We start from the raw sequence: 18,425 nt of genomic DNA, 5'->3' as shown, positions 1-18,425 counted from the left end.
CGCCGCAGCTGGCACCATGTTAGAGGGGAAGGTTTGGTTCAAGGCGACCTGGGCCTACACAGGTGAAAAAGGAGGTAAAGCCAGGTCCCGGGATGAATGGATCGGGCAGTTCCGGTGGCCCAAACTGGAGGTTAAACAGACCAGCTAGAAAGAGCTGTTTGAAAGTGGGGCGCGGTGCCAGCCGTGCTACTCGGTCTTACACCTCCATTAGCGCTTGGCATCCCCTGGTAAACCGCCCCTCTCCGCCCCCAGCAGAGTTTCTACCCCCCATCGCCGCAGAGTGGGCCGCCCTCACCCCAGGCCGGTCGGAGGCCAGCGCTCGCCCAGCTCCCGAGGCGGGAGCGGCTGCTCCCCTCCCGCCGCCCCTCCATTGTCTGTGCGGAGCCCGCGGAGGGGCTGCGAGGGGCGGGGCCGGGGCGGGCAGAGGGAGGGCGGAGGGCGGGGGGAAGCGGAGCGGGCGGGGGGAGATGCTGAGCCTTCAGGGGCGGAGTAGGAGGCGGCGGCGGCGAAGGCAGAGGAGCGAGCGGGAGGAGGGAGGGAAGGCAGGAAGAAGGCAGCCGCCGGCCGGGCCAGGGGGCTGAATCGGGTGCCGGCTGCGCTGCGCCGTTCTCGGTTCCGACGGCCTGTCTCATGCGCTGAGGGCGCCCGGCTGGGCCGGGCGGGCGGCCGAAGGGGAGGCTCCTCTCCATGGTCCAGAAGACCAGCATGTCCCGGGGCCCTTACCCACCCTCCCAGGAGATTCCCATGGAGGTCTTCGACCCCAGCCCACAGGTGAGGCGTGGTGGCCGGGCGGAGGGAAGGGAGCCCCTCCCACGGACTTTGTGGGGTCGGCTCGAAGGGCTCTGGGGAGGAAGGGGTTATGTGCTCGGCGCAGAGGGGAGAGGGGCGCCTGAGCGCCCCCCGTCTCTGCGGGTTAATGATTGATGGGTGCTTGGCCCGGAATTAGGCTGCGGTTTTGCGGAGCCGGAGGGGGCGGTCAGGCCGCCTGTCACCCTCACCTCCTCGTCTCCCCCGCGATCAGGGTCCCTGCTACTCGGGTACTGGTTCCAGAGGGCTGAGAGTGGCGGTGTTGGCGGGGGGATCCCGGGATTGAGGGAGGCTAGAGAGCAAACCCAGGCAATGTGGGCGACGCAGAACACGCTCAGGGGCGCTGGGCGGGGGTGGGTGGGGCGGGGGTGGCTTTGGAGACCGTGGAGGCGATAGTCAGAGGGCGGCGCCAGCAGGCCTTCGGAGCCGCAGACAGTGGCCCTCGAGGGAGGGGAAGGGGCCAGGCCCCCATTCCAGCCACATCCACTACACCTCTATATCGGACCAGCTTCTCCTCCTCAACACCCACGTTATCTCTGCCTGCCCATCCTCCCCCACTACCCTCCGCCCCGGGAAAATGCCTCCAAAGTTTGGAAAGTTGGATGGATTCCAACTCCCTGCCCTGGAGGGGAAGAAGCTGAGTTACCTGGGGGTGGAGGTCGCTGCCCCACCCCCACTCACACTTTTCCAGTGCCCGAGGAAGGGGCATTCATTCTCGGGTGTGCTGGTTGCCTCTGGAGTGACCAGCAAGGTCTGGCATGGTCGTGTGGTGCGGGGGATTTCTCTGGAACATGCCCTTGTCTAATCTGGCAATACCCCAAGTCGAGGATAGCATTAACTCTTTCCTTGCTGTAGCCAGCCTGTAGCAACTGTAATGGCCATGACAATGTGGTTGATGGGTATGTGTGTGTGTGGCCAGAGTCAGGTCAGACCTAAAAATACCTCCCTTCTCCACCCCAGGCCCCTTGGAGCCTGGGAGGCAGCTGGCTGGGGCCTTCCTTTCAGCTGTCCCTTGTCCCTCTGGGTGCCACTCCCTTTTCCCACCAGCCTAGGGTGGTGGTGGTGGTGGTGGTGGTGGTATGAAAGAGGCTGGGGTTTACTGGGGTATCCTCTTAAATTTGTAGAGATCCTGAATCCTAGAGGTTGGGTTTATATTTGGTTTGAAGAGGGGGGTGGGAGGGAGGATTCTGGGGTTCCCAGGTGTCGTCCTCTCCCATCTGTCCATCCCCCTTCTTGTATTCAGGCCCCAAGGGACCAGAGAGCCTAGTCTGGTCATGGCTTACCTCCCTTCTTTGGTAAAGAAACTCGAGGGTGCAGGCTGGGGGCAGGGGCTTGGAGGGCCCGGACCCTCAGTCATCACCCTCCACTCTGGACTGGTCTGGGTAGTGTGTGTGTGAGTTGAGGGCAGAGAAAGCAGCCCCCTTACGGGAGGCCTGGAAATACCTGAACGTGTGGCTGCTGGAGTGATCAGGCTGTGGTCCACTCCAGCCAAGTCGGAAGCCTGGCCAGCGAGACTGAGCCAGCCTACCCCAGGGACTTGTGGGGGCTGTGTCCCAGGCTCATCTTGGGCCCAGGCCAAGGGGCATTTAGATTGATGCAGCCTGGTGGGTACCATGGGGACAGGATGTAGGCAGTGGCTGCTGAGGGTTAGTGGGTGGAGGCTTGATCCCTCTTGCCCCCTTGGGAGAGGCGTGGCCACCGTGATTGTGAAGAGAGGCCTGAGAAAAAGTCCTGCCGGGGTGGCTGGTGCTGAGCGCAATCCGGCCCATGGCACTGGGCTGGGTTTGACCGTTCCCTTTCCAGACGCCTTTTCACGCCCCTCACCCCCTCCCAGGAAATGTAGTTTTGGGTCTCCAAGAGCTGAGAGCTGCGACTCCCCTCCCCAGTCTGCGAAAAGCAAGAGTCGGGCGTGAGAAAAGCCAAGCTGGGCCCCGTTGGCAGTTGGCAGTTGGCAATTCCTCTTCTCTCTGGGGGCCACAAGCACACTCAGCCACCCTCCACTCTAGCTGGAGGGGAGAGGAAGGGGGACTTTCTCCAGATCTCTTTACCTGCCCCCCCCAGCCCCCCAGCACTGCAGGCAGCCTCTCCCTTCCCTTGAGGCCTCTGCAGCCTGCCCAGCATCTTAATTAGCTTTGTTGCCTAATGAGCCTCCAGCTACTTAGCGCCTCCTCCTTCCCAGCCTCTCTGGCTGGTTTTGGGGGTTTCTGTGTGCTCTTTCTAGGGCTCTCTTGCACTATCCTGCACCCCATGACTGTGGTCTGGGCCCCCCTCCCCCTCGGGCTGTACCATCTCAGAAAGAAAATAGGGGTGCTGTTCAGATCAGGGAATGGTGTTTCCAGGCTTAGTTGTAGCTCTAGGCCTGATGGAGTAACGGTTGGGAAAGGGCCTTTCTGATGCCACTCTCGTCCCTTCCTGGCTTCTCTAGGGCAAATACAGCAAGAGGAAAGGGCGGTTCAAAAGGTCAGACGGAAGCACGTCCTCGGATACCACATCCAACAGCTTTGTCCGCCAGGTAATAAGGAGGCTGGGCTGCGAGGAGGGTGGCGGCTGGTTGGTGGAGCCCAGCATTGGTGAGCTGGGTCTAAGGCTTTCTCCAGACACCCTCCCCCGTGTCACTTGTCACCTGCCTGGAACCACCCATTACACTGACACCCCATGACCTCTCCTGCATAGACTGTCAGCTGCACCCACTCCCTCAGCCCCCGCCCAGCCCCGCCCCCAGCACCAGGCACCAGCCCCTGCTGCCTGCCTGCGTCATCTCATTCAGGGACAGCCTGGCCTGCCTCCTTCTAGCTTGCTTCGGGCTGTCACCCACTCCCCCTGCCGGCTGTCTGCTTCCATGTCCTCCCCCAGAATCTGTGACAGCAAGGGGTCTAGCCAAGTCCTAAGAAATGAGGAGCCAGGACATTCGAGTCCCTGGAGCCCTGGTTCGGTATGGGTCAGGGAGGTACCCTCCTCACATCCACGCATGGCTGTTCTCTGGCCAGTGGAGAGCAAGTGTGTTGAGGGAGGTGGGGGCCTGGCAGGAGGGAACTGATTTGAGAAAGGACTTTATCCCAGCACCCCTCGCTGAAGGCAGGGTCACTGAATAGCTTTATGGGGTCGTCTGTGCTCAGTCAGGAAGATACCATTCTCATCTCTGTTCTAATTCTCAACCCCGGGCCATCTCAGGCTCAGGGAGAAGCATGTGGTTGCTATGACTACGGAGCATCTCAACAAAGCCTGGTACCCAAAAAAGATGAGAGGGGCTCGGGATCAGACAAGGGAAAGGAGTACACTGGAGAGGAAATGGGCAAAGCATGCGAGGGCAGAGGATAGTAGGGAGGAGGGCTCCTGCAGAGCTCAAGCCCCGCCTTGGGCCAGAACAGAGGGGCTGGTGCCGGGCACATCCCACCGCAGGCTGGAGTGAGGCCCTTCTGTTTGATTCCTGTTTCCACGGCACTTGGCATGGGAAAGGGGCCCTTCATCCCAACATCTCCTAAGTACACAAATAGGAAGTCCTTTCTTCAGTCTCTCCCGCATGCCTCCTGTTGCAGGACTGGGCCAGGGCCGGGCCTGGGAAAAATGATGCTGTGGCCTCAAGTGCAACACCTCTGGACAGAAAAAGGCCTTGGCGTTTGGCAACCCAGGGTGTCAGACCCCAGCCTCTACTCCCTCCTCTTCTCAGCTCCCTAGCTCTGACCCCCAGTAGGTGGTGGGGAGTGGGGGGGCAGTCCTTGCTACATCTCTGAGCTAAATATACCCTCCCAGTTTGCATATGTAGCAACTCTGCTTGTAACCTGAGCCCCCTGGGGGAACGGGCAGTTTGGGCCACCTCCTAGGCCAGCAGGGCCAGGCACTGAGGGCGCTGTGATGGAGGTGCCCAGCCGGACCCTCGTGGTGGTGAGCTGGGGATGGGGGGCGGGGTGGGAGCAGCCCCTCAAGAAAGCTTGGGAGGGGGCTTCACTCCGGCTTGTTTCTGCCTCTTGGCTGTTTCCCTGTCTCCTGCCATTCCTGATATGTCTGTGTGTGTGCGTTTGCGTGCGTGTGCGTGTGCATATGTGTGTGCTGGGTCAGTAGGTGCCTCTCTGTCCGTTGCTGGGTCTACTTCTCTAGCTCTCTGTGCATCTGGCTCCCTGACTCAGGGCGCTGCTCCTGTCAGGAGGGGTGAAGAATGGTGGTTAGGCTGGTTTCCACTCTCCTTCCTTCCTTCCGTTTCCCAGTTTCCGTTAGTGACTTCACCCCCACTGCCAACCTTTCCCCTCGTGAGCCTCCCACGTTCGTGATTTGGCTGGGAAAAGGATGGACAGTTGCACTGCTTATGACCAAGGCCCTCTGGGGGAGGTGGGACTTCGTCTTCTCTTTTTCTCAGGTCCCCTCCAGACTAAGCCAATGGGTGTTTCTGGCCAAGTGACCCTTTTATGCCCTCAGGAAAAAAAAAACAAACCATCTCTGCAGTCCTGTTCTTTCCCACGTCACCTCCCACCCTTTGTAGCAACAGCTCCGCAGCGCAGTCACACACATCCACACTTCCTGGCTCCCGCCCTCACGTGCTGCATGCACACCCTCAGGGGCACTGCCCCCGAGGGCGCCCCCCTGTGTGGGCTCACGTGGACCTGTCTGCGTCCAGTCACGACACCCAGCACGTAGCATAGAGCATATCCTCCTCAGCAGACCTGAAGTCGCACACCCAAGCACACCCAGGAGTAAGTGTGACCGTTCGCACCTCGGGCCTGGGCCGGCTGCGTGTGTCTTACATCACTGAAAAAGCTGTGCCCTGGGACAGTCAGCAGGGTCACAACCAGCTTTCTGGTGCACCCTGACTTCTGACTTCTGACCCTGGCAGCTGCAGCCCTGGCGTTAAGGAAAGGCCCGCCCCATGTTCTCCTCTTAACTTGCTCTTCTGCCGGCACCGCCTCAGGAATACTGGACTCTCTCTCGTATCTAACGAGGCCTGAGGGTTGGGGCTCCCTTGATTCTGCTGGGGACGGTAGGACCCTGTCTTCCCTCACCCTTGAGCGCAAGATAGCAGACTTTTGGGGGGCCCCCGCCACGCGGAGCAGGCTGCCCACTGCCAATGGTGCGGGAAGCTCGGGCCTGCGCCGGTGGCTGCAGTCCCTGGAAAGACCCACTGGGCTCCTGCTGCGTCCGTCTCAGCCAGCGCTGGGGGCAGGGGAGAGAACGAGGAGCAGGGAGGGGAGACTTGTCCCCTGGCACTCCTCTCCTGCGCGGTGCCCCTATCAGATTCCCGCCCCTCCCCGGGCCCCAAGCAGCTGTCCTTGGACCTGCCTTAACCCCTGGCTCGCGGCTGCCACCCTTCCCAGGGCCGCACTCTTCCTGTGGCCCTCCCATCTCTTCTTCGGCACCTTGCGGCATCCCGCTGGGCTGCCTGGGACTTGAGGCCTCCGTGATGGGTGGCACCTCCACGCCTTCCGGGGCCCAGGAACTGGGGAGGCAGCTCCGGCCCTGCGCCGGCCCTGAGCTGGCCCTGTCTGTTTTCAGGGCTCGGCAGAGTCCTACACCAGCCGCCCGTCGGACTCGGACGTGTCTCTGGAAGAGGACCGGGAAGCCTTAAGGAAGGAGGCAGAGCGCCAGGCATTAGCCCAGCTTGAGAAAGCCAAGGTGAGAAAGGAGGGAGGGACGGCGCTGTCTTCATCCACCTGCCCCCGGGGCCTTGGAGGCGGCCTGGACAGTCCCAGGCCCGGCCTCGGCCCAGCCACTTCCTAGCCCGAGTGCCTCCGGGCCTCAGTGTGACCGTGCCTTTGCCTTTCACCCGTAAAATGTAGACTGTGACACCTGCCGCCTTCTACAGCACGACGAGTGTCCACCGCGGTCTAATCCTCTTTCCACACGTAATTAAGAGCTTGAGAAGGGCAAAGCACTTAACACTTCCTTTTGGAGGCAAAATTTCTGGGCTGCTCTTACTAGCTGTGTAATCTCAGGCGGGCCACTTAACCTTTCCGAAATTTAGTCTCATTGATTGAAATGAAGACAGTAATACTTCATAGGATTTTTGTGATAAATAAATGCATGCGAAATATGTGACGTGGTACCTGGCACACTAAATAGTAGATGAGGATGATGATGATGATGATTCTCTCTGGGTGTCATTCTGGGCTCCCCCACTCCTCATACCTATCATTCCCCACTGGCCCCTCCACCCTGAGAGGGCCGAGTCCTATTTTTTGCTTTCTTTTTCATTGTAAATTTCACATAAATACAAAAAAAGGACATACACCATCCAGTATACCTTTTAATAAACAGCTTATAAAACCTGTATGTAATCACCACCGCAGTCAACAAGTTGTACATTGCATTGTGGTTTAGCCGTCTGGCTGTCATCCTCCTCATGTGCCTCCTCCAGACCAAGCCGGTGGCATTTGCTGTTCGGACAAACGTCGGCTACAACCCGTCTCCGGGGGATGAGGTGCCCGTGCAGGGAATGGCTATCACCTTCGAGCCCAAGGACTTCCTGCACATCAAAGAGGTGGGGAGAGCACGCGGCCTCTGGAGGGAGGGCAGGGCCGTGGGTGCCCGGAGAGGGGGCGTCGGGAACTGTAGTGGAAAAAGAATTCTGAGCCAAGCAGAGCTGGGCTGAGCCTGCTGTGCTTCCTTAGACAAATCTCTCCACCTCTCTGAGCCTCTCATTTTTCACTGGTAAGATGGGGTGGTGGTGCCTATGTCACCAGGTAGTTGGGCGGGTTTGTGACGAGGCCCGTATAAGTGGAGTGGCAGTTTGCCAGGCACGTGTAGGTGTCAGCAGTCACTTTTCTCTCTGCCTTTCCAGGGCAGGGCACCCACATGTGAGGAGGAAGCACTCTCAGAACAGGGGTGTGCTGGGGGCGGGTGATCCATGGCCCCAGAGGATGCTGGTGCTGGAGTTGTCCTGAAAATGGGGGCCGCACTCGGATGCTGGAGCTGGGGATGGGGCTCTTGGAGGGTGCTGCCCCCTGGGGAGGGGAGGCAAGGCCAGGGGTGGTTTTTCCTGCAGGACGGCTGCTGGCTTACACCTCCGATCTCCCTCTTGGTCTCTCCCACCCCACCTGCCCTTGTTTGCAGAAATACAACAATGACTGGTGGATTGGGCGACTGGTGAAGGAGGGCTGTGAGGTTGGCTTCATCCCCAGCCCCGTCAAGCTGGACAGCCTGCGTCTGCTGCAGGAGCAGAAGCTGCGCCAGAACCGCCTCAGCTCCAGGTGTCTGGCTGGGGGCGGGGCCCTGCCAGCCCCGGGAGAGGCCTCAAGGGGTCACCATCACCCTGAGGGCACGGAGCTGCCCATGACACCACCCCGTGGGGGCTGGAGAGTCGTGGGGGTAGGGCAGCATGTGAGAGAACAGGACTCCCCCACCCTCACACCCACCCCTTGGCTCACAGCTCCGTTTTTCTCTCTGCCCACACAGCAAATCAGGTGACAACTCCAGCTCCAGTTTGGGAGACGTGGTGACTGGCACCCGCCGCCCCACACCCCCCGCCAGCGGTAAGAGCCACCGCCTTCCCGGGGAGTCGGGGGAAGCTCCTGGGCGGGATGGTCTCCCCACTTCCGTTCCCCTCCTTCCCCTGCAGTAGTGGGCACCCCAGTCCCGAGTCCTCCACACACATCCAGGGGTCCCCTCTCCGTGAAGAGTAGGATGCCTCCCAAGCTGGGCCCGTCGACGCCCATCCTCTCATGTCTCTCCTCTCCCATCTCTTTGGTAGCTCCATCTCTCTGCCTGACCCCCCCACCCCCCATTCATTTCTCCCAGCCCTGTTCCATTCACCTCTTCTTCTTTCTTTTTTCCCCATCCCATCCCTGCGTTCTGTCTCTGTGTCTCCATGCCCATCTCACTCCTCCCCACCTCGCCTCCCTCCTCCCTCTCTCCTGACTCTGCGGTCCAGGTAATGAAATGACTAACTTAGCCTTTGAACTAGACCCCCTAGAGTTAGAGGACGAGGAGGCCGAGCTTGGGGAGCACGGCGGCTCTGCCAAGACTAGTGTTAGCAGTGTCACCACCCCGCCGCCCCATGGCAAACGCATCCCCTTCTTTAAGAAGGTAATTCTTGCTGGGTTCTTCTATAAGAGGGGAGGGGGTCAGGGCCCAGATCTTTGGCAGGGGAGGGGGCCAGAATGGACTCGGATGTGGTAGCAGCCTGACTCTGTGGGGATCTATCTGCCAAGGCAGCGGGCGGGGCGGGGCGGCACGGGGAACAGGCACCTCCGTCTCCACACGGCTCTGCCCTGGCCGCTCCGCAGGAAGGGGTGGCTCTTGCCATTGAAGCACCCCTTGTCTTGGAGGGCTTCCCCCTCTCCCACCGGAAGTAGGGTCTGGTGGTAATGAAACCTGACCTTTCCCCTCGCTGCAGTGGGGTAGTCCGCATTTGGCCCCCACCCCCAAACGTGAAGCGGGGAGCTGAACAGTGTTCCTTCTTTGCCCTTTTCCAAACTCCGTGAGTCTGGGGTGGGCATGTGAGGGTCTACTGGCTGCAGAGCAGGACAGCTAAGGGAACCCTTAAAATGGGCAGGTCAGCCTGCACTGGGGGTAAGAGGTAGGGACCAAATTAGGGGCCGTCACCCTTCCCAGCTCTTTCCCAAGACCCAGAAAGGGGGGCTTGGTATGTCTGACTGTTCTGCAGACCACTGGACTGGCCGGCAGTCCCACTCCCCGCCCTGACCCAGGGCTGTCTCTGGCTCCCCCGGCATGGGGTCCCATCCCCTCTCTCTGGCTCTGTCTGTCTGTCACTAACACGCATGCCCTGTTATCTCTCCTCGTCTGCCCGCTCTCCCCCCTCTCTCGTCCTGGCTCCTCCTTGCCCTCTGCCCCTGCCTGGGTGCCCTCCCTTCTCTTCCTCCCTTCCCCCTCTTGGCAATCTCTGGACCCAGCCAAACAGAAGCAGAAGTCGGTGAGTATCACAGCTTTCTGTGTCCCCCTCCCTGTCCCCTGGGATGAGCTAGGGGGACCTTCTAACACCCATTCCCATACCTGCCCCATTTCCCCCACCCTTCCTGGTTCTCCCTGGCCATCCCTCCCCACCCTCACCCTGATCCCCACATCTGGGCTCTGGGACCAGGGGGGAGGAGAGGATGCATGGGGAAGCCCGGAGGCTGGGGGAGAGGGGCTAATGCCATCTCCACTCTGGGGTTTCCCCTCCCTGCTTCCCCTCCAGACAGAGCATGTGCCCCCCTACGACGTGGTGCCTTCCATGAGGCCCATCATCCTGGTGGGACCGTCGCTCAAGGGCTATGAGGTAGGACCCCACATAGGGGAGCGGACCCAGAGGGGCCCAGACCTCCAGAGAGACACCAAAGGTTCAGACACCAGAGAGGTTCCTTCGAAAGGCCCAGGTTCCCGGGTGTCCTCTCCAGAGGGCACAGGCCTTAAGAGAAATTTCCCAGAGGGACCTAACCCACAGGGAGACCCACTCAGAGGGTCCAATTCCTCCCCCCCAAATCCCCAGAAGAGTCTTCCCAGAGGTACCACGTAGAAGGACCTTTGGAATCAGAGCTCATTGGAAGCCCCCCCAGATTCAGAAGGATCCCCCAGCCCCAAGGTCCCAGTCATCTCAGGAGCTGAAGAAGAAGAAAATGGAATGTGAGGGTGCAGATACCCAGCAGCCCACTGTTGCTGCGGGGGTTTAAAAGTCTTGACTTCTCCCCCTACCCCGCCCCCCACCCTCAGGTTACAGACATGATGCAGAAAGCTTTATTTGACTTCCTGAAGCATCGGTTTGATGGCAGGTAAGACCCTGGGAGCTAGCTCCCCACCCCCGGTGCGGTCCTCTGCTGCTGGTGATGGGCAGGTGGCTTGAAGGACAGTTTGGGGACTCCTGGACAGAGGAATAGAAGGCGGGCCCGGATCTTGGCGGAATGGGCGGGGCATCCCAGCCCACCTGACCCCTGACTCCCTTTGCCCCTCCCCCAGGATCTCCATCACTCGCGTGACGGCGGACATCTCCCTGGCGAAGCGCTCCGTCCTCAACAACCCCAGCAAACACATCATCATCGAGCGCTCCAACACGCGCTCCAGCCTGGGTGAGCCCGCCCCCTAATCACCCTCCCTGGGGCCAGGTCCGGGAGGGGTGGGGAGTGGGGGGGGGGATCCCCAGAAGTGTTCCATCCACCCACTGACTCCACACGGCGGGGGCGGTGCTCACCGCCACTCTCCCCTCTCCGCGACTCCGTGTCTCCTCAGCTGAGGTGCAGAGCGAGATTGAGCGAATCTTCGAGCTGGCCCGGACCCTTCAGTTGGTCGCTCTGGACGCCGACACCATCAACCACCCGGCCCAGCTCTCTAAGACCTCACTGGCCCCCATCGTTGTTTACATCAAGATCACCTCTCCCAAGGTGGGTACGGGAGCCTGACCCTGGAGGGGACAGGAGCGCGCGGGAGTCTGGCCGCCCATTTGAATCCCAGCCACTGCTCACTCACTATGTGCCTTAATCGCCCCGGGTTTCCTTTCCTCTTTGTAAAACTCCATCAGACGGACGTCGCGAAGATTCAACCTGATTTCAATACTTTGTCCTTAGCAAAGGGTTTGGAATAACGTACCTCATCATGTATTAGCTAATAATATAAGTATTGTTATTAGGGTCATGTGGGCCAGTCCCCTATCTCCGCCCTGGTTGACCCCCCATTCCTGATCCAGAAAACAGAGAGAATTCTGTGCTTGTCGTTCCGGGTGCCACCCAGCTGCCTGACAGTTGGGAGGTCCTTCCCGTCTCCTGATTTCAGCCCTTTTTGCTGCACTGCCCTTCTGCGGACCTTGATGGAGATGAAGTGGGAAGGAAGCCTGATTTACTTCGTCACGTTGCAGCTCTGTCAGTTTTCCCTCCTAGACCTTAGTGGGGGAGGAGCGCAGAGGGCAGGTGTAGGTGAAGTGGGGGCTTGGGAAACCCGGAGGACAGGACGGGGGTGGGACGAGGATGTGGAGCGAGGAAACGGCATGGGGTTCCACTGCTAGCTCTGGTGGGCTTATTAGTGAGATTTTGTTGGCTTTTTGGTGGTTAAAGCCTCACTCTCTTCCCCTGTAGAGTGGGGATTATAATCCCTCCCTGCATTATTGAGGAGAGGGTTTGAGGTCATGACGGGAAAGAGCCCAGAGTTCACAGTGGCCACCAGGGGTGGTGACTGTTACTACCTCAGGATAGCACCCCGCGAGCTGAGCATCCAGTTACTTAACCGTAACCCCTGAGTCCTAAGTTACTAACGAGCACAAAGGGGATGCTAGGATCTAAGTACTTCCTGGGGTGGCTCAGAAGATCAAATATGATAGCGGATGCAGAAACAGCTGGTGAGCTAGAGCGCAACAGTATGTCCGTTTCCCCCCGGATGAGCACTGGGTGAGGTTATTGTGGGGACTCTGAGAGTCCAGACCACCCGGGTTTCTGTCCCAGGAATGCGCTCCTTTGGCAAGCACCTGACATCTCTAGGCCTCAGTTTTCTCATCTGTAAAACAGGGATCCTCAAATGGTGGGGCTGTGAAGGTCAAATAAATGGACTAACCATATAAAGTGGCTGGTACCTACTAAGCATTATATATATATTTAAAATTTTTTATTTTGGAAGAGTTACGAGAATAGTTCAAAGAACTATTGAATATCCTTTGAATCTTTGAATATCCTTTGAATATCCTTTACTCAGATTCACTAATTTTTTTAAGTTTTTTTTTAAAGATTTTATTTATTTATTTTTAGAGAGGGAAGGGAGAGAGAAAGAGATAGAAAGAGAAACATCAACTCGAGTTTGCTGGGGGCCATGGCCCACAACCCAGGCATGTGCCCTGACTGGGAATCGAACCTGCAGTGCTTTGGTTCACAGCCTGCGCTCAATCCACTGAGCTATGCCAGCCAGGGCTGATTCACTAATTTTTTGTTTAATTATTGGTTGATTTGGGGGAGAGAGAGAGAGAAAGAAGGGAAGAGGAGACTGGTGTCCCACTTACTCATGCATTCATTGGTTGATTCCTGTGTGTGCCCGTCCAAGGCTCAAACCTGCAACCTTGGTGTTTCAGGACGTTGCTGTAACCGACAGCCAGGGCACTGCTAATGTATTTATTTATTCTAGACAGAGGGGAAGGAGGGCGAGAGAGAGGGAGAGAAACGTGGATCGGTTGCCCCTCTCGAGAACTCCCCGGGACCTGGCCCACAACCCAGGCACGTGCCCGGACCAGGGGTTGAACCGAACTGGCCGTTCAGTCCTCAGACTTTCCTGGGTTTTGATGATCCTGACATTTCTGAAGAGTACAGATCACTGATTTTGTAGAATGTTCCTCCGTGTGGGTTTGTCTGATGTTTTCCTCATGACTAGATTTAGGTTTTGCAATTTCGGTTGGAATGTCACCCACGCGATGTGTGTCTCCCTGAGTGCGGTGTGTCAGGGGGCAGATGATGTTGGTTTGGGGCGTCGTTCGTGATGTGAACTTCGATCACTTAGTTATGGTCGTGGCTCTGCTGTAGATATTGTTATTATCGTTACTCAGTGAGAATGATAACAGTGTTCCCCTAATTCGATTATTGTCGGGACTAAATAAACTGATCATTTGAAAAGCACCAGATAGCCCTGGCTGGCATAGCTCAGCGGATTGAGTGCGGGCTGAGAGCCAAAGCATCGCAGGTTCGACTCCCAGTCAAGGCACATGTCTGGGTTGCAGGCCACGGCCCCCAGCAACTGCACATTGATGTTTCTCTCTCTCTCTCTCTTTCTCCCTCCCTTTCCTTATCTTAAAAAAAAATCTCAGTTAAAAAAAAAAAAGCACCAGATAGTGCTGGTACGTGCCCATACAGCATGGCGGTCGTTAGTGTGGAGGGGAGTGGGCCTGGATGACGAAGCCGGTGAAGGACGTCAGAGGGGATGGGCTGAGTGCCCTTCATACAGCCACTGCTAGGAGAACTTGCCAGGGCAGGCTGGTAGAAGACCTGGGAGAGAGCCTGGGCACTGTGTAGGGTGGACAGAGAGCTGGAGCGGTGATGTCTAAGGAGGTGGCCAGGGATGAAAGTCATCAGACACCCCCCAGCCCTGACACTGGCTCGCCGTGCTGGCTTCAACCGGGACCTGCCTCTCCGACTGGCGTGTTACGGCGGTCCCTCTAGCTTCTCTTCTCCTCCCAAACCAGGTACTTCAGAGGCTCATCAAGTCTCGGGGGAAGTCTCAGTCCAAACACCTCAATGTGCAAATAGCGGCCTCGGAGAAGCTGGCTCAGTGTCCCCCTGTGAGTGCTCAGCCCAGGGGAAGGGGGGGAGCATTTGCATTCCGGTTTCCTCTGGCCTGCGTGGGAGACAGAGGGACCAGGGCCCCTGGGCCGGGCCCGTGCGTGCAGACTGGTTTTCCAGGAAAGAGGGTTGGGCAGACAGTCAGAGACTGGCTTCAAGCCGCAAAAGTACCACCTCTCTGTGGAATCTAAGCCTTGGGTGCCTTAAATCTAGAACGAGGGAGCTGGACTATGCGGGCGCCAAGGCCTGTTATAGTTCTGCCAATGCATGTAGCTGAGGGCCCTCCTCCTCTTCCTGGACACCTAGAAGTCTCTTTTCACTTTGTCCTTCAACCCCTGACTCTCCACCCACTGTGTCCAGGCCACACCCTCACCCCCTAGGTCCTGCCTGGCTCATCCTAGCCCTGCTCCTAACCCCGCCTCCACAGGAAATGTTTGACATCATCCTGGACGAGAACCAGCTGGAGGACGCCTGCGAGCACTTGGCCGAGTACTTGGAAGCCTATTGGAAGGCCACACACCCGCCCAGCAGCACCCCACCTAACCCGCTGCTGAACCGCACCATGGCTACTGCAGCCCTGGCCGCCAGCCCTGCCCCGGTCTCCAACCTCCAGGTACAGGTGCTCACCTCGCTCCGGAGAAATCTCAGCTTCTGGGGTGGGCTGGAGGCCTCCCAGCAGGCCAGGGCGGTGCCCCTGCAGCAGGAGCACACCATGTAGGCGCACTGCCCGTCTCCCCTCCTGCCCAGGGCCCGGAACCGGAGTGCAGGGAACAGGGGGAAGGAAGGCAAGAACTTTATTTTGTACAAAAAATGTGGCGACCAGCAGCTTGTGGTGTCTGTGGTTTTTGATGGGATTGGGACCAGCCGGTGGTGCTCCTTGGACTTAGTCCCATAGGACTGTGTCCGCTGCCTGGGCTGATTTTGGGGTGTGAGGCCTGGTGGGGGTCCTATAAGACACATGACTAGGAAGAAAGAAAACGTGGGGAAGACGGACAGATTTGTTCGAGGGACTCCATCCCCATCCTGGACCCGATAGTGATCATAGCGCCGTAAATCCAGCGGAGGAGGGAATCCTGCAGAGCAGGAGCCTTTAAATTCGGAGAGACTGTCCCCTCCCCCAGAGCCCTCACCCCAGGGGGCCCCTTGGAAGGGACCTAGAATGTAGCACCTTCTGTGATCCACGCTCAACCTTCCATTCTTCTCCCAGTTAAACAGATTCCAGGCAAGGCCCTCCGGTGGGGCCCTGCCTCGCCTCTCCCGCCTCCCGTGGGAGCCCTGGCCCGTCTCTGAGAAACATCATTAAGTGTCTGGTTCTCAATTAGAGCCAGAAGGAAACCATTCTGGACCATTGCTTTTCAAATTTGTTTTCAGCAGCAGAGCCCATTTGTTCACTGAATCTTACGTGGAAGCTCTTGCTCTGCTCGGAGGGTGCTCGTGGCTTGGCCACCACGTCACCTCCACGGGGACCCCTGAAGCACTTCTGTGCCCTCCCCACTCCGCCCCAGGTCTCCGGGGAACAGTTTGGAGACGGCCGCTCCAGGCCCCATCAGACCACCACGGAGAAACTGGTCCGTAGCAAGGGGAGCCGTCCACTTAGGGTCACACAACGTGAAGGGGCGGGACTAGGGCCCAGGCCTCTTTGCACCCATCCAGCAGCCTCTGCGGTGGAAGTGGCCATCAGGTCACCTTCATGTGGCATCTGGTACTGAGGACATTGGGTCACCTCATAGTCTCCTGTGGGGGATGGAGACCCATCAGCCCTCCCTGTCCCACTGCTTTGAGTTTTTGCTGGGGCAGAGGAGGAATTCTGTCATCTGATGGGGGTGGCGGGGGGGGGGGCAGGAGAGGTCTGGGTTCTAGAAGCCTCTGAATAGGGTCTGGTTTGGGCTGAAGGAGCTGGGGTTAGTGAGCTTGGGCTGAAATATCCTTAGTATATTTGGAAAACTGGGGCACTGACTAACTCAATCAACCACTAACAAGTGGCAATACTAATGAGCTGTTAATGATGATTTACCCCAAGGCAGCACTAATGACATGGGTTGAGGAAGCGATGACTCATTTTTCATGGGCTCTGTACCCCAGTTACCAGGAGAGTTCACGCTTCCTTGGCCTTAGCAAGATTGGGCACCCCTGTCCCAATGGGGGAGCAATGCCCTGAGGTCCGTCTGGCTGGGCTCTGGGAGCCCTTTGCCGGGCTCCAGCCCCTAGAGCCAGCCCCCTGCTCCCTCAGCCGGGCCGGTGCCTTGGTGCGGTCACTAACCTGCCTTGCTTTGTTGTGTTTCTCTCACCCCTGCCTGATCCGCATGGTTTGTGCCGTCTGTCTGCTAACCAGGGACCCTACCATGCATCCGGGGACCAGTCGCTGGAACGGGCCACCGGGGAGCACGCCAGCGTGCACGAGTACCCCGGGGAGCTGGGCCAGCCCCCGGGCCTTTACCCCGGCAGCCACCCGCCAGGCCGAGTGGGCACCGTGCGGGCACTGTCCCGCCAAGACACGTTTGATGCCGACGCTTCTGGCAACCGAAACTCTGCCTACACGGAGCTAGGAGACTCGTGCGTGGACATGGAGACTGACCCCTCGGAGGGGCCAGGGCTTGGAGACCCTGCTGGGGGCGGCACCCCACCAGCTCGTCAGGGATCCTGGGAGGATGAGGAAGACTATGAAGAGGAGCTGACTGACAACCGGAATCGTGGCCGGAATAAGGCCCGCTACTGCGCAGAGGGCGGGGGCCCGGTGCTGGGACGCAACAAGAACGAGCTGGAGGGCTGGGGGCGGGGTGTTTACATCCGCTGAGAGGCAGGGGCCGCCCTGCTGGAGGAAGGGCTCCGAGCCCAGCCGAGGGGAGGGACAGCAGGCTCACCAGCGGGGGTGTATCTGGCCTCCAGGGGGCGCTGTCTCCTCTCAGATGCCTTTGCTCAACGTTTGGGGTTTCTGAGTTGGTAGATGCCCAGCTCCTAGGAGTCCCTTAAGCCCCAGCTGTAGGTTTTTATCTACCTGCGGTGAATGGATGGGGGGATGCCCACCTGTCTGCAGTGTCCCCTTGTCCCCACCTCAGGGGTCTCTCTCCCCTCACTCTCCCAGAGAAAAGGTGCACTTCCTTAACTCTTTCTACCTGGGGCTCTAAATGGGGTGGCCCTTTCTTTTTCCAACTTGGAGTATTTGGTAAAGGTAGGAGGTTCTTCCAGGAGAAGGAGACCACAGACTTTCCCATGAGGTTTCCCTTCCCGAATTCCAGATCCAGGATCCCTCCTCATACCCGCTCCCCCCAGCTTTCTGGCAACATTCTCTGGCAGGAGAAAGCTACAGGACGGATCTCATTCGGGGAGGGACCTGGGTAGAAACTGAGGGGCATCAGATGCAGTGCCATCTGCCCCGCCCAGGACCTAACCCTGAGGAGCGGGTGACCCAAGATGCTGCTACCCCCACCCCCACCCCCACCCCCACGCCTCAGCCTTCACCTGCCCCAGGAATGAGCTTTGCCCATCACATCCCTTGTCTGCTGCCGTCAGAAGGGGGGGGCTCTCCGAGTCCGAGCCTCCCACCCCTGTCCCCCTGGTGTGGAGCCCTTGGAACACTTTGGTCCACCTCATTTTGAAACCAAAAACTGCTAATTCACTCTCACCCTGAACACCCAGGAGAGAGGCCCTTTGGGTTGGTGCTCGAGAAACGATCACCACCCCAGGGGTTGCCTTGGGACCATGGATCTCCCCTGGGGGGCTTGGCTGCTGCTGCTGCTGCTGCTGCTACTGCTCTGTATTTGCCTCTCGTGATCCTCTTCTTGACCCCTGTCCACTCCACTGCCCCCAGGAGAGGCCTTCGCACACCCCCTCTGACCTGGAGTGTCCCTCTGCCTGGCATCCCCACGGCCCAGCAGCCCTGCCCCTCCCCAGCATCCCAGCTGGGCCTGAGAGAGCCGATTGTGCCAACGAGGACTGGGCCCTGCCCGGCTGCCCACCTCAGGGATGGGCACCTCATGCCTGTCTCGCCACCTCCTGTGCCAATGTTGCCCCACCCCCACTGGGGGGCGGGGTGCAGCTTCCACTTACTGGTTAGAAGAGACCACTCCTGTCTGGTACCCCGTGCCCCCATCCATCTGTTCCTCTGTACTCCCCTAGGAGAAGTATTTTGCCACATATAAAACCGCCATCCTGTCCTTTGCAGCAGCCTCCCAAGCCTGCTTTGTTCCCGCCACAGAGTTGCCAGTCTAGGCGAGTGGGAGCTGCCCACATGCAGGGGGATGAGAGGGGTGTGTGCAGAAATAAACTGTGCGGAGTTGTTCACTCCTCGGGGGAGATGGGGCTTTGTTTGGTGGCTCTGATGCATTGCATTTGAGCCTGACGGGCCGTGTGGCCAGTCTCGGTCCCCACTTGGCTCCCACGCCCCACAGCTAACTCACCTCCCCACAAGTACAGTCAGGGGAGTGGGGTGTCGTGCAAGAGGTGAGATCCAGACCC

At 58.8% G+C, this 18,425-nt stretch overlaps 1 protein-coding gene across 5 annotated transcripts; it reads left to right on the top strand.

The window, feature by feature from the left end:
- The first annotated feature begins 482 nt into the window (after positions 1-482).
- On the top strand, positions 483-18,265 carry CACNB1 (calcium voltage-gated channel auxiliary subunit beta 1). Of its 5 annotated transcripts, none has more exons than XM_045837167.1 (14): positions 483-771; positions 3,233-3,319; positions 6,289-6,408; positions 7,151-7,273; positions 7,846-7,982; positions 8,188-8,264; positions 9,645-9,664; positions 9,929-10,009; positions 10,441-10,499; positions 10,684-10,793; positions 10,954-11,105; positions 13,874-13,969; positions 14,398-14,583; positions 16,303-18,265. In XM_045837167.1, exons 1-14 carry the CDS (start codon positions 688-690, stop codon positions 16,762-16,764), a joined length of 1,794 nt encoding a protein of 597 aa, XP_045693123.1. In that variant the 5' UTR covers positions 483-687; the 3' UTR covers positions 16,765-18,265. The 5 variants fall into 5 exon arrangements, with proteins under 5 accessions (XP_045693123.1, XP_045693122.1, XP_045693126.1 ...); XM_045837166.1 differs by lacking the exon at positions 9,645-9,664 and adding an exon at positions 8,663-8,817; XM_045837170.1 differs by lacking the exons at positions 9,645-9,664; positions 16,303-18,265 and adding an exon at positions 8,663-8,817 and having other exon boundaries at positions 14,398-14,787.
- The last annotated feature ends 160 nt before the right edge of the window (positions 18,266-18,425 follow it).

This window comes from Phyllostomus hastatus, unplaced genomic scaffold, assembly GCF_019186645.2.
Source record: "Phyllostomus hastatus isolate PE091 unplaced genomic scaffold, TTU_PhHast_1.1 phas_contig_210, whole genome shotgun sequence".
NCBI lineage: Eukaryota > Metazoa > Chordata > Mammalia > Chiroptera > Phyllostomidae > Phyllostomus > Phyllostomus hastatus.
The sequence above is the reverse complement of the archived record's forward strand: the minus strand, read 5'-3'. Positions and strand labels throughout refer to the sequence as shown.

Coding starts and splice junctions, on each gene's coding strand:
- CACNB1 (XM_045837166.1), top strand. CDS start 688: ATGGTCCAGAAGACCAGCATGTCCCGGGGCCCTTACCCACCCTCCCAG. Junction 7,274..7,845: donor ACTTCCTGCACATCAAAGAG/GTGGGGAGAGCA, acceptor CCTTGTTTGCAG/AAATACAACAATGACTGGTG. Junction 8,818..9,928: donor GCATCCCCTTCTTTAAGAAG/GTAATTCTTGCT, acceptor CTTCCCCTCCAG/ACAGAGCATGTGCCCCCCTA.